Raw genomic sequence first — 14165 nt, 5'->3', positions numbered from 1 at the left:
TCCAATCCTAATAATTAGTTTGAATATGAGGGATTTTAGACCCTAAAAACGTTAAAGGGCTTAGACCCTGTTGAAACAATTATCAAAGCCATTTATATCCATATAAAGGGTACTTCTTCCTATTTTTAATGCAAGCGTACATCAAAATCTTTTCAACTGTAAGATAGTCTGAAACTGAAAGCTTTCAATCCTGATTTATCCTGAACTTTATCATCACTGTATCTGATAGCCCTGGCTAATATCTGCTAGTTCTGGCTTATATCTGCTAGCAGGGCTGATGTCTTATAGCCCTGATTAATATCTGCTAGTTCTGGCTTATATCTGCTAGCAGGGCTGATGTCTTATAGCCCTGATTAATATCTGCTAGTTCTGGCTTATATCTGCTATCCCTGTCTGATATTTGCTAGTTCTGGCTAATATCTGCTAGCAGGGCTGATGTCTTATAGCCCTGGCTAATATCTGCTCGTTCTGGCTTATATCTGCTATCCCTGTCTGATATTTGCTAGTTCTGGCTTATATCTGCTAGCAGGGCTGATGTCTTATAGCCCTGATTAATATCTGCTAGTTCTGGCTTATATCTGCTATCCCTGTCTGATATTTGCTAGTTCTGGCTAATATCTGCTAGCAGGGCTGATGTCTTATAGCCCTGGCTAATATCTGCTAGTTCTGGCTTATATCTGCTAGAAGGGCTAATAGCTGATAGCCCTGGCTAATATCTGCTAGTTCTGGCTTATATCTGCTAGAAGGTCTAATAGCTGATAGCCCTGACTTATATCTGCTAGTTCTGGCTAGTTTATGGTAGCGCTGGTTGGTATGAGCTAGCTGTGCTTATATCTGCATGGCGGTACACTGGTACAGAATTGTTCATGTTCTTCCTAGATCCATGACTACCAGAAGTACCATTAATGTATTTATAATGTGTACTTGCAACATATTATGACTTAGACAAACAAGTTTATTGTTTATAAATAGTGCAGTGCAATTAGATAGATGTGATTATGCTCATCTTATTATTAAACCATTTCCAGAACTGTGTGGGTTTGCTTGTAGTTTGGCTGTGATTCCATAGACAAAGTTGAACTTTTGCCATACTGCTGGTGTTAGCGAGAGACTTATGCACAATTATAAACCTTTGCCATAGCTCAAAAATTGGTCAAGATATTGTCACAAAACTTGGTACACACATTACAATACAAATGGCAATACCCTTATGTGTAATAAGACAAATAATTATGCAATAAAATTATACCTCATATATTGACCTCAATATATACTGCAGAATAATTGAGAAAGGACAGTAACTATTTTCTTGTTTATTATAAGCCACAATATATTCATTTGTTAGATTATATGTCAACCATGCTAATCCTTTTCAAACAGTTTCAATTAACATGAATATGATGTAAATAGCAGGCAATGATGTTAACAAGACATTACTTTCTCATTCTACAAAATATTGAAATAAGATTGACATTCAGATTATATAAGAAAAAAATCAACTATATAGAATAGTAATATGTAAGCATGAAATGAACAATGAAACGAATACAGCAGATTCCCTAGAGGGCATAGTCTTTAACACTTGTATGTGTACTTCATCATTTTGCATAGACAAAGAATAATGAAAAAACAGACTGTTCACCCACACCAGGCTGTGCCTTGACTTCCTTCTCAGACACACTCATTTCAGCAATATAGACTCCTCAGCAGGAGATAGAAAGACAATCCAAGAATAACATCAAAATACCACGCCTAATACAGGAGAGTTCATCTACTCTACAGCACAAAGTTCGGCCACCCTCACCTAGCCCTTCATCTTGTGTTGACACTTGTCAGCGATCGCCTCTGAAAAATATACATGAAATTTAAAGTACAATAAGGAAGATGAATCATCACCAAAACTAACCTGTGTTTTATTGATAAACAAAATCTCAAAAAGACTTGTCAAACCCTAACCCTGTCACATAAGCTGGAGAAAAGTAGTGGGTTATATGTGTAGTTCCAGTGGAGAAAGATTGTTTGTGTAGTAAGCTCCAGTGTAGAAAGGTGATATGTGTAGTCCAAGTATAGAAATGTATGTGTAGCCCCAGTGTGGAAAGGTTGTATGTGTAGCCCCAGTGTAGAATAATTGTATGTGTAACCCCAACATATAAAGGTTGTATGTGAAGCTCCAGTGTAGAAATGTTGTATGTGATGCCCCAGTGTAGAAAGGTTTTATGTGTAGCCCCCGTGAAAATAGGAAGGTTATATGTGTAGCCCCTGTGTAGAAAGAATGGTTATATGTGTAGCCCCTGTGTAGAAAGAAAGTTTATGTGTAACCTCAGTGTAGAATGAAAGGTTATATGTGTAGCCCCAGTGTAGAAAGACAGGTTATATGTGTAACCCCAGTGTAAAAGTTGTATATGTAGCTGCAGTGTTGAAGATTATATGTGAAACCCCAGTGTAGAAAGGTTGTTTGTTTAGCCCCAATGTAGAAAGGTTATATGTGAAGCCCTAGTGTAGAAAGGTTGTGTGTTTAGCCCCAGTGGAGAAAGGTTGTTTGTTTAGCCCCAATGGAGAAAGGTTATATGTGAAGCCCCAGTGTAGAAAGAAAGGTTATATGTGTAGCCCCAGTGTAGAAAGACAGGTTATATGTGTAACCCCAGTGTAAAAATTGTATATGTAGCCGCAGAGTCTGCAGTGTCGAAAGGTTATATGTGTAGCCCCAGTGTAGAAAGGTTATATGTGAAACCCCAGTGAAGAAAGGTTGTTTGTTTAGCCCCAGTGTAGAAAGGTTATATGTGATGACCCAGTGTAAAAAGGTTGTGTGTTTAGGCCCAGTGGAGAGAGGTTATATGTGTAGCCCCAGTGTAGAAAGAAAGGTTATATGTGAAACCCCAGTGAAGAAAGGTTGTTTGTTTAGCCCCAGTGTAGAAATGTTATATGTGATGACCCAGTGTAGAAAGGTTGTGTGTTTAGGCCCAGTGGAGAGAGGTTATATGTGAAGCCCCAGTGTAGAAAGAAAGGTTATATAAGAAGCCCCAGTGTAGAAAGGTTATATGTGAAGCCCCAGTGTAGAAAGAAAGGTTATATGTGAAGCCCCAGTGTAGACAGGTTATATGTGTAACCCCAGTGTAGAAAGAAAGTATATATGTGAAGCCCCAGTGTAGACAGGTTATATGTGAAGCCCCAGTGTAGAAAGGTTATATGTGTAACCCCAGTGTAAAAATGTTATATGTGTAGCCCTAGTGGAGAAAGGTTATATGTGAATATATGTGATAGCCCCTTATAAAGTATTTTACTAGACGTTTCAGTTTTTAAGTCATTGAATGATTTGGTTAAATCTATGCGTGATCCTGAGAACCAGTGTTTACCGTGTCCAATTCCGAGGCACTCTCCCCACTCGACGAGTGTGATAATGTTGTCATCGTCGGCGTCGCAGCTGTTGAGGAAGGGCACCAGGCAGTGCTCCATGGGCTTGATGGACGCGATAATGTACATCAGCTCCCGACGAGTCACCTTCCTGAAACACCGGGGGAGGGGTTGGTTGAAAATTGAGCTCAGTCCACCATATTCTACTCGTTACTTCATTCTACAGTCGACATGCACGTAGGAAGCATAGGTGTAAATACCATTCAGAATTGGTGTAGACATCCGTTTTAGATAAATGTATACATAACAAATACTAGTGGTATTTTATCAAACAAAACATGTACACCAAATCTGCGTGATGCGGTTATCTATGCTAAAAGCTAAAGAAATACACTGTTTGATTTGCGTTGATGTTGTCAGTACACTTGTAAGTCTATGTTAAGTTGAATTGTGGTTAATAAGTGAAACATTCTTAAGGAAATCAATTGGTACCAGAGTATGAAAATCAACAGTTAGTAAAGAAAACTAAATTCCAGTTTCAGCGATTCAAACAATTCCTCACCTGTCCTCTGGGTCGGTGTCAAGGTCGCAGAACTTCCAGAGGACGGCATCCGCGTGTGTCTTGTCGTGCATAGCATTCTCCACCAGCTCCTGGTAGTCATCCAGCTCATGTCGATACGCCTACAGCAGACGACAATGTTTGAACCATAAACAGAATGCATAGTGCAACTTCAACAGGCGACAATATGCAACAACACCACACGACAATGTTTGGAACTCATCAGCAGACGGCACTGTGCAACATCATCAGACGACAATGTGTAGCATCACTAGACCACAATGTGTAACCTTACAAGGCGAAAATTTGCAACTTCACCATACGACAGTGTGAAACATTACCAGACGAAAATGTGCAACATCACCAGACGACAGTGTGCAACATCACCAGACGACAATGTGCAACATCACCAGACGACAATGTGCAACATCACCAGACGACAATGTGCAACATCACCATACGACAGTGTGCAACATCACCAGACAACAATGTGCAACATCATCAGACAACAATGTGCAACTTAACCAGACGGCAATGTGCACACATCACCAGGCGACAACGATTTCACCAGACGACAATGTCAACACAATTATATATAATTATATTGCCTCTAGGCAGACGCATGGAACTACAAAGCATCTCAGTCAAAACAGAGGAAATTGTTAATTTTGTTGTGTTTCTAAATGTTCAAAATTAATATCACCGACACTGAGTAATTACCAGTGATCGGGAAAAAGATTAGTTAATCGAATCCTTTTATCTTAAAATGTTTTAGCATCTTTTTTATTGTAGCCAAAACGTTTACATACAAGTGTGGTCATGACGCGGAAAAGCCAGTCACGCATGCGCCCTGGGAACGTTTCGAACTCCTGGTCGGGGCACTCCGTCAACTCTGAAATGTTATTACAATAATAGAAAATGGAATCTTGATAATTGTATATATAATTGTGACCATACAAGAACAAAACAAAGGCAAAATGTCGCTCGATACAGTGTAATGTCGAGCCTTCCTTTGAGGCATGATGCGGAAGGGGTTGTCCCGATCCTGTGGGGTTTTGGAAAGCAGAATATCTTTTCAGTGGTTTTAAGTTGGCAGTTACCACAGTGGCTTGATGACAAAGGCTCATTAAAGTCACAATAAAAAAATTCAACTAGCCAAAATTATATTTTATACATACTTGAACATGTATATCATCAATATAATACATTGCCATAAACATAAAATGAGATTAAAAAAAAATAAATACCCTATACTGTAGCATGTATACTTTCATATTACAGTATAGGGTTTTTGTTTTTTTCAAATCTCATTTTTTTTAATCTCATTTTATGTTTATGGCAATGTATTATATTGATGATATACATGTTCAAGTATGTATAAAATATAATTTCGGCTAGTTGAATTTTTTTATTGTGACTTTAATGAGCCTTTGTCATCAAGCCACTGTGGAAGTTACAGTATGTTTTCACTCTAATCGTATTTATACCTTTGCATGCGCTAAAGTAGTCCAGGCGGACGTGTGGGGCTGCATCGTCATGGCAACCAGGGAGCGTATTCCGGCAGAGGCAGTGGTCACGGTCCAGGTGGCACTCAGTCACGTACGTCACGTTTCTCCGGCTGCACACCTGCGACACGGGAAAACACATGGTAACTCATTGTAAGACAAGTTCAGAAGTATGATTTCTAACCAGAAGTGCTGACATCGAATAACACAACCGATCCAATTTATGCGCCTGTGTGAGACTGACCTGGGCCTCGTTTTCCTCCGGCTCATCACACGTCTGGCAGACACAGACTGGCTTACGTTCCTCTAACTGACACACCTCCCCGCGCTTACACTTGTGCAGGTTACACGGGTCTGAAACGTGCGCGATTTCGTTTAAATTCATACGTAAAATTTTGTAAAAATACATACTGTATATCAATATATCTACTACCACACATCAGCTTGAAAAACATATTTCTTTGATGTATTTGGAAAATGTTGTAACATTTTGGTATATTCGATTGTTATATTTACACAAGGACACAACACGAAAATGATTCTTTCCATTTTTAAAAAACTAAACTAAGACAATAGTGATAGCAACTTGTACATGGACTATCAGATCAACAAATGTATACAACTAACATACTGTTAATGCCCTCAGGGGTTTCTTCGTCCTTGCGTACGTCCACTGTCCCATACTCCTCGTCGTCGGCGGCATCCAGGTCCACCTGATGTAACATATAAGTGTGCCTGCGTTAGTGTTTTAATATTTTCGCATTTTATCTATGAGCTGTGGTTGTTGTGACATTCCTTTATAGAGTGCAAGTATAGTGGCAATGTTAAGAATATTCCTGTGAATTACAAGCGTTTATATCCGAATTCCTTTACATTAACAGTGATCGAAAATGTTAGCATGTCCAATACAATTCGTTTTTTTCTCAAATGTACATGTTATGTGCAGCGTTTGTATTCCAACTTTACAAATGCAACATTAATTTACAAAGCTCGTCCACTCTAAAGGCCAAACTACGCATGCTAGAACCAGTCAAACTATAAAGCAGCCCCTGAAAAAACTAAAACAACGTTTATCAGCCGTTTTTCTTTCGTTCAGATTGACTGACATTACTTACGAAATCCGTGATTTTTTGCATGTTTGTGCTATTATAATAACTTGTTTGAGGAAGCTACACATATAGTCATGCGGAAAAGCAACGTTTTCATAATTTTTTACGTCATTTAAACGTCTCCATGCATGCTTATTTATTTTTATAATATTGTAAGCTACAACAATTTCTTGCACGACAAAATCTGGTCAGCGTCACGAGACAAAGACGTCAACACTATGACGTCACACTAAACACGTAAAGCCCAGTACACGTGACAGCACGAACCTCCCGTGCCTCGAGCACGTCATTGTTACGGGTCTTAGCCCGTCGGTTATTACGGTTACGTTCACGTTTCTTTGACTTGTCCTGTGAACAAAACCATGGTAACCTTATAAAGTGAAGAACTCGAAATGTATCTCAGTGCAAACATACGCCCATGCGTAGAAATAGCAGAGTACGAGTACATTGTATATGTATCTGGCCTCCTGCTACTATTTATCCAGAACATGTTGTTCAGCAGACGGATGTTAGCACAGTAGTTGCCATGGAAACAGTAGATTGACCGCTAGCCTAGGAGCATTTTTATATCCGAAGGAGATTAACACTATAAATTAATTAATACCTCATGTAGACATCGTATATTTGTAAATAAGACATTTCCTGTTACTTTACAGTGTACATATCAACTACAAAGAGCACCTATTTCTTTAACAAATCAGATGATATTCATTAATAAAGATTAGTTATTATATAACGCTTTATTATTTTCCACATGTCAGCTCCCCAATGCCTGGAAACTGTGTGCATTAATAACATGATATACAGGGTGCGCTCTTATCTTTGAAACTGCAACAATAACTTATTAGAGAAAATAGCATATCGCCCTGAATAAATCTCATGACTTGAAATCATTGGTTGCTATTTGGCAATATTCTTGAAATACAGTAGAATGCTGCTCTTATTTAGATACTTTTTTTAATAAACATCAGTATATTTTTCATGTAATGTAACACTAGATTTCATACATTGCGACGTACGTTAAGTTGACGCAATTTTCACGTACCTTTGCGAGAGCAGCCGTGACGACCAGCGTCATAACGAGCAGCCACGTGAGTCGCATCGCCGGCACCGGAACGCTGGAACACAGAACAGGGATTCATTAGAATACTTCACATTACGAGAAATCTGAATGGAAAAATAGTTTTCAGCTGCCAACAAAATAACAGAGCAAGCAGTCGACAAGATACAGACCTGGAAATACTTCAATAATCCTGAAATTCAAAATATTTCAATTTAATGTCTGTTGAAAGATAGAGCGATATTCCAACATTAAACAGTATGTTTGTGTTCCTGTTCAGACCGTAAAGTGCATGATTGTGGGTGTTTATGAAGGGCCAAGCACAGCAAGTACTTAACATTTCTCCTACATTACAGACACTTCCTTAGCCAGAAAATCACCACAAATATTACAGTCAATCAAATGTCTATTGGGTTGACCCCACACAACCCTACCAACATTTAAGCCATATGTACTAAAGCTGCACTCTCACAGGATGAACGTTTTGACATTTTTTTTATTTCTTGTCTTCGAACGAGCCAATTTATGCGAAAATGCATGGAAACCAATGATATAATACTGCATGTTTTCATATTAATATTCAAAAAATACAAACGATTTTAGCCATAAGACATCAATTTCGACTGTAATTATGAAAAGAACTGCGATCTGATTTTTGTTCAGCAGTCTTATAATTATCACTGGTTTCAAGACATTCACGAGGAAATTGGCTCATTCCTAAACAAAACAAAAAGTTGTTAAAACTGTATATCTCTGAGAACGCAGCTTTAGTTCCTTGGTAGTGGGCGCATTTCTAAAGTTGTGTCCCAAATGGCGACCTTCAAACCATAAATGCTGAATCCGCACCTGTCGATAACCCTTGCATGATTCACATGTGGGTGGAATATAAGCTAGAATGATTGTAGACGTTATTATAATTGCCATTTATAATAAAATCGGAATGTCTTGGAAACAAAACTATACTTGAAAAGCTCGTCGAAGTAAAGTTGTAGCTCGCGGGTCTCAGTGGTATTTCCTTGACATTGAAGAGGCAATGAAATAACATATCACTGAATGTCTTTCAATGGCATTTCTTGATTACAACAGCCCTTATATCATTCAACAGGGGATCTGTTATAGTTCAGCCTTCCATTTAAGTTGTTACAACATAAACGTATATGTATAAACGTAAATCTTGTATCAAGAAGTAATTATATATAAGTGAGTGACGGATATTGCCCGGAAATCTGCTGAATGTTTCTCAGGCGGATGAGTAAGCCAGTCGGCAGTCAGACATCTGTCTCAGGAAGTTGCCACGTATCGTAGGAACAGGTTCTTTACATTAAACAGTAAGACGTTGATTCATCCATGTTTACTGTATTATCATATGTTAATATATATCTCAGCCACAAACTTATACATGTACATTAGTAAGTGTCATATACGATCCCAACATTGTTTATCTTGTACTTGAACTTTCTCTAGCTATAATGTTTCCCTGTAAAATGTATTTCAGAGAAATCATGGAGTTATTGGCTGAGAGAAAATCTTGGCACCACCATATTACACACATACACGTTATCAGAGTTAAATATCTTACTTCACATATATATTACTGATACACATGTTGTTTCCATAGAAAAGCGCTGAATTTTAACTCTCATCATTTCATAAAACATACAGAAACCAGACGCGTAGCTGACTTTACACAAATACGCAGTTGCGTAATGAAATTTTGACAGGTCGAAGTTTTTGTCATACCCAAAATCCCGAATTTGAAATATAAACCGAAGGTGCGGGTAGGGGGTATAGTGGTTTATAATAAACTTTATATGCTGTCCGGCATTGATTTGCGTTATCCCAAATTGGCACTAGCTACGTGCCTGGAAACAGCTTCAAGGACCTGTCGTTACTACAGCATATTGAGTTTTAATACCACACGTCTCATAACAATAAAGATTCCTTCAGTTATAAAGGAGTATGTTGAATCTAAATTCAGCATTACAAGCCATGATTGAATCGGGCGTCCCTTTACACAAGCATATACAATTTCCTTTGCACGTGCCAGTATATACAATTTCCTTTACACGTATTAGAGTTCGTGTTCAGTAAGACTACCTCGTTTTGCGGACATTTTCAGTTTCCTATCATTACTTTTAATACCATAAGTATAAAGATTTCAACAGTTTTGCAGGTATATGATATCTTTATGTAGTTATATCTGAATGCGTATATTTTTAAAATTGTATTTTTTGCAATGAATTGCAAATCGATAAATTTAGAGTTGTAGCTTGCAAGTGTGTATAGACCGCCGAATGATCGTTTTGCACATACGTCTACGCTGCCTTGTCTTAACGTAAATCTTCGCTGCCTTGTCATAACGTTAGTCAATGCTGCCTTGTCATCACGTTAGTCCACGCTGCCTTGTCATAATGTTAGTCGACGCTGCCTTGTCATAACGTTAGTGTTAGTCCACGCTGCCTTGTCATAACGTTAGTCGACGCTGCCTTGTCATAACGTTAGTTCACGCTGCCTTGTCATCACGTTAGTCCACGCTGCCTTGTCATCACGTTAGTCCACGCTGCCTTGTCATAACGTTAGTCGACGCTGCCTTGTCATAACGTTAGTCGACGCTGCCTTGTCATAACGTTAGTCCACGCTGCCTTGTCATAACGTTAGTCGACGCTGCCTTGTCATTACGTTAGTCGACGCTGCCTTGTCATAACGTTAGTCGACGCTGCCTTGTCATAACGTTAGTCCACGCTGCCTTGTCATAACGTTAGTCGACGCTGCCTTGTCATAACGTTAGTCCACGCTGCCTTGTTATAACGTTAGTCGACGCTGCCTTGTCATAACGTTAGTCCACGCTGCCTTGTCATCACGTTAGTCCACGCTGCCTTGTCATAACGTTAGTCCACGCTGCCTTGTCATCACGTTAGTCCACGCTGCCTTGTCATCACGTGAGTCGACGCTGCCTTGTCATAACGTTAGTCGACGCTGCCTTGTCATAACGTTAGTCGACGCTGCCTTGTCATAACGTTAGTCGACGCTGCCTTGGCATAACGTTAGTCGACGCTGCCTTGTCATAACGTTAGTCGACGCTGCCTTGTCATAACGTAAGTTCACGCTGCCTTGACATTACGTAAGCGTACACTGCCTTGTCATTACGTCAGTCGACGCGGCATAACGTAAGTATACGCTGACTTATCACTACGTTAGTGTACGCTGCCTTGTCATAACGCAAGTTTATGCTTGTTTGTCATCACGTAAGTGTACGCTGACTTACCACTACGTTAGTGTACGCTGCCTTGTCTTAACGTAAGTTTATGCTTGTCTGTCGTATTAGTATACACGGCCCTGTCGCTTCGTGTAAGTCTACAACGCATAGTCACTACGTTATGACAAGACAGCTTACAGATACGCAGTGACAAAGCAAAGGTAACGAAAGAGGCGAATTTAAACCACTAAAAATGATGAAGACTAAAAGTAAAAACATTGGCACGGAAATTTGCCAATAGTAAAAATTCTTAGTAGTGACATGTGAGGGGTTTTAATCATGACAGAGGTAGACTGGAAGAAATGGAATGCCGTGATGTTGTCAAGTATCATAAACCTTTTTCTTTATTTTTCAACATTTATAGTAGTGATCACACATGTTTGGTCAAAAAATAAACCACGCTCGCAATGTTAATTGAATAAAATGACTCGTATATAGAGGGAGGGATTTTACGAGTAAAACGGTCAACTTCTGTCCTGTTCATACTACGGTAAGTGGTAGAATATTCATGGCAATTCTGGTGACATTTTGTATATGTGGCAAAACGATAGAAAGACAAAAATAAAATAATGAGTATAACAAAAGTGGGCGATACTTGGCCCTGCTGCACGGAGATCGTCACGAAGAAGAAGGGGCGGTACCCCCTTTTTGGCGTAAACTGCGTTTAAAAAAACAATTATCATTACAACATATATCGTGACGACTACAGCAGAGGAAGGTTGACGACTACGGTTTCTTATTAAAACAGGCTCCGGATGGACCCTGTCGCTGCTCTTCAAACGTAAATCACATCGTGACAAACCCCAACATACCCCTAATGCAGTTGTTCATTTACCGTCGTTGATGTTACTATATAGCTATTCCGTCAGGATCATAAACATGCACTCAAAACCCTTATACCTGGTCAAGTATGTGTGTTATTTCGAGGCGATGAAGAATAAATCAACAACATTTCCACTATCAACATGGCCATCAGCAGAATACACACATACACAACTAAGTGTAGTTAACACATACACAAAATCTACCTAGTATAGTATATAGATGTCGTCTTTAAAGCGTATAATACTTACATTAGCCTTCTAGGGGAAAAGTGTATCCAAGAGGAATGGGTTTCTTCTTCAACGAAGCACAACTGTTAATGCTTTGTTCTGCTAATCCAACACAAATTTCTACACCGGATTTTGGCACCTGAGCATTAGGCATGCGCAGAAATTTCTCAGTCGTAATATGATCCAGTTGCTGATAGGCATTAGGCTGTGTGGATAGTCTGGCTACGGGGAGCGCCAAGACACCCGATAATTGATTTAATGTACTGATTATGCGGTGACAAGTGTTTGGGTTTTTAGGAACCAGTCTCTATAAATATATATATATGAAATATTTTATACATACCGTTAAAGTACTGATCATCATATATAGATCATTATATATATATATATATATATATATATATATATATATATATATATATATATATATATATATATATATATATATATATATATATATATATATATATATATATATAATAGTATTTAAGATATAATAGAATTCTACGTTATCATCACATGCTCTACCTTATTGCCTGTTGTATAACCATCACGAATTTTTCTGTATTACACACGAACGTGTAATATAACAATAACGCTCGGTACGTTTGTAGACTATTTAATTGGAAATAATAATTGCTCAATTGGTAAAATTCGAGCAAGTCATACGTTCGTTTCTCATTTTGATTTCATTTCATGATAACGATTTATTTTATTGTTTTTTGTTGTTGTTGTTTTTTCATTCGAATATTAAGAAGCAGAACTATTTCCGTACGGACTGCGACAGGGACCTTGAAACTACATCTAAAATATGCTATAAAGTCTTAATTAAAACAACATGAACACTTGAGAGGGCGTAACGACAGCGGTCAGGCCAACTCGAGAAGCTTTACACTGAAATATATATAGTCGATGTATCTTTCTTGCTTTTCTGTCTTTAAAATTGCATAATTCCTGGCATCTCATGGTAATCAGCACAACCGGTGTAGTTTTAATCAATGTATACTGAACGTTCACTGATCATAGCGCCATTTTAATGAACGTTTTCAATAAATGAAGATATTAAACACAAATATGCTCGATGAAAGCTCGACTTTTTTATCATACACAAACAATTAATACATATTTCATCAAGAAAAGATCTTTCAAAAGAGCGCGATTGTCCAAGATCGTAATGTACGTCATTGTTCTAACACGGTGGAGAACCCACGTGACTTATTTGGTAAAGTGCACGGCAACAAATGTCAACAAGTCTCGATTCAGGTAAGGTTTTTAAAGATAACTTTCTTAATAGTTGGAGAATTTTTGTGAAATAAAGACCATAAACCCCGCATTTAAGAGCTCTATCCACGGTAATAAAGAACTTTCTCTAATATCCTAAAGTTTTCCTGAAAATCTTGACCAACTGATTTCTCAGAGTTGAAATCTAAGGCAAAGTACACGGGATTTGACAAATCTATCGCTTAACTTCATGTTAGCCGTAAATAATTCATACACAAATCTTATTTTAAGCAAATTTTATGTATTTTAAAGTATTCAGCGTGTATTGTTTAACTTCTAGTTATTTCAACGGTAAAAATGAACTAAAACCAAATTGATAAAGTACACGGACATTTTTAGGATGATAAAGTACACGGTCATTTTAGTTTATGTTTGAAAGTAGAGTGCGGTTCACAAACTAATAGTTATATAAGCATTTTCTATTCGTGAAGTCAGAATGTATAGTGTTAAGTTTTTATTTAAGTTGTATCAATAAATTTTGCATTATAACGCACACCTAAATAACTACATATTTAGCAATCGTATTTAATGAGGAGTTGAAAGATAGTCTATGGGATAATTTAAGAGAAAGTCTGCCATTATCAGTTCGATTACTTTTAAATATGCAGATCAATACAGAATCATACATACACTTCTTCAAAAATCAGATAGTTTTACTTATAAATTATAATCTGGACTGACGGCGAATAAAACATCTCTGTAGTTAGCGGCCCGTTTGTGGTGATTATAAATTTCACGAATGTTCCTATTTTGATGTGATATTAAACAATAAAATAGGCACATCACAATTAGTTTATATATATTTCCACATTTAAAGCATATTGTTCATACCTTTCAGGTAACGCTGAATCTTTTATTTGGTTCAGTCTGAACAAATATTATCTGATCTACATCAGTATAAGTGCGGTCGTTCGAACAATACAGACAGGAACTCATTGTAAAGATGGAGGTTCGGAGTTAGATGGGAAACAGCAAGGAGGAATGAGAGCACA

The 14165-nt window shown here is 38.0% G+C and overlaps 1 protein-coding gene across 4 annotated transcripts; it reads right to left on the bottom strand.

Moving 5' to 3' along the window:
• Positions 1–1298: 1298 nt before the first annotated feature.
• LOC128242388 (SPARC-like) lies at positions 1299–12065 on the bottom strand. 4 transcript variants are annotated; one of them, XM_052959527.1, is made up of 10 exons: positions 11914–12065; positions 7570–7642; positions 6792–6872; positions 6047–6128; positions 5660–5769; positions 5398–5536; positions 4720–4802; positions 3914–4032; positions 3354–3502; positions 1299–1845 (listed from the first exon to the last, which is right to left on the bottom strand). In XM_052959527.1, exons 2-10 carry the CDS (start codon positions 7624–7626, stop codon positions 1805–1807), a joined length of 861 nt encoding a protein of 286 aa, XP_052815487.1. In that variant the 5' UTR covers positions 7627–7642; positions 11914–12065; the 3' UTR covers positions 1299–1804. The 4 variants fall into 4 exon arrangements, with proteins under 4 accessions (XP_052815487.1, XP_052815495.1, XP_052815507.1 ...); XM_052959535.1 differs by lacking the exon at positions 11914–12065 and adding an exon at positions 7758–7915; XM_052959547.1 differs by lacking the exon at positions 6792–6872 and having other exon boundaries at positions 11914–12064.
• Between the last annotated feature and the right edge of the window lie 2100 nt (positions 12066–14165).

This window comes from Mya arenaria, chromosome 2 (genome assembly GCF_026914265.1).
Source record: "Mya arenaria isolate MELC-2E11 chromosome 2, ASM2691426v1".
In the NCBI taxonomy this organism is placed as follows: domain Eukaryota; kingdom Metazoa; phylum Mollusca; class Bivalvia; order Myida; family Myidae; genus Mya; species Mya arenaria.
Note: the sequence above shows the minus strand (reverse complement) of the source record. Positions and strands in the feature narration are given on the sequence as shown.

What these genes read in the sequence shown, in the direction of transcription:
- LOC128242388 (XM_052959527.1), bottom strand. Translation starts at nt 7,626, where the DNA reads ATGCGACTCACGTGGCTGCTCGTTATGACGCTGGTCGTCACGGCTGCT. An exon ending in AACCCCTGAGGGCATTAACA is followed by an intron (nt 5,770 to 6,046) that starts GTATGTTAGTTG and finishes CGCACGTTTCAG; the next exon opens with ACCCGTGTAACCTGCACAAG. An exon ending in GACACCGACCCAGAGGACAG is followed by an intron (nt 3,503 to 3,913) that starts GTGAGGAATTGT and finishes CCGGTGTTTCAG; the next exon opens with GAAGGTGACTCGTCGGGAGC.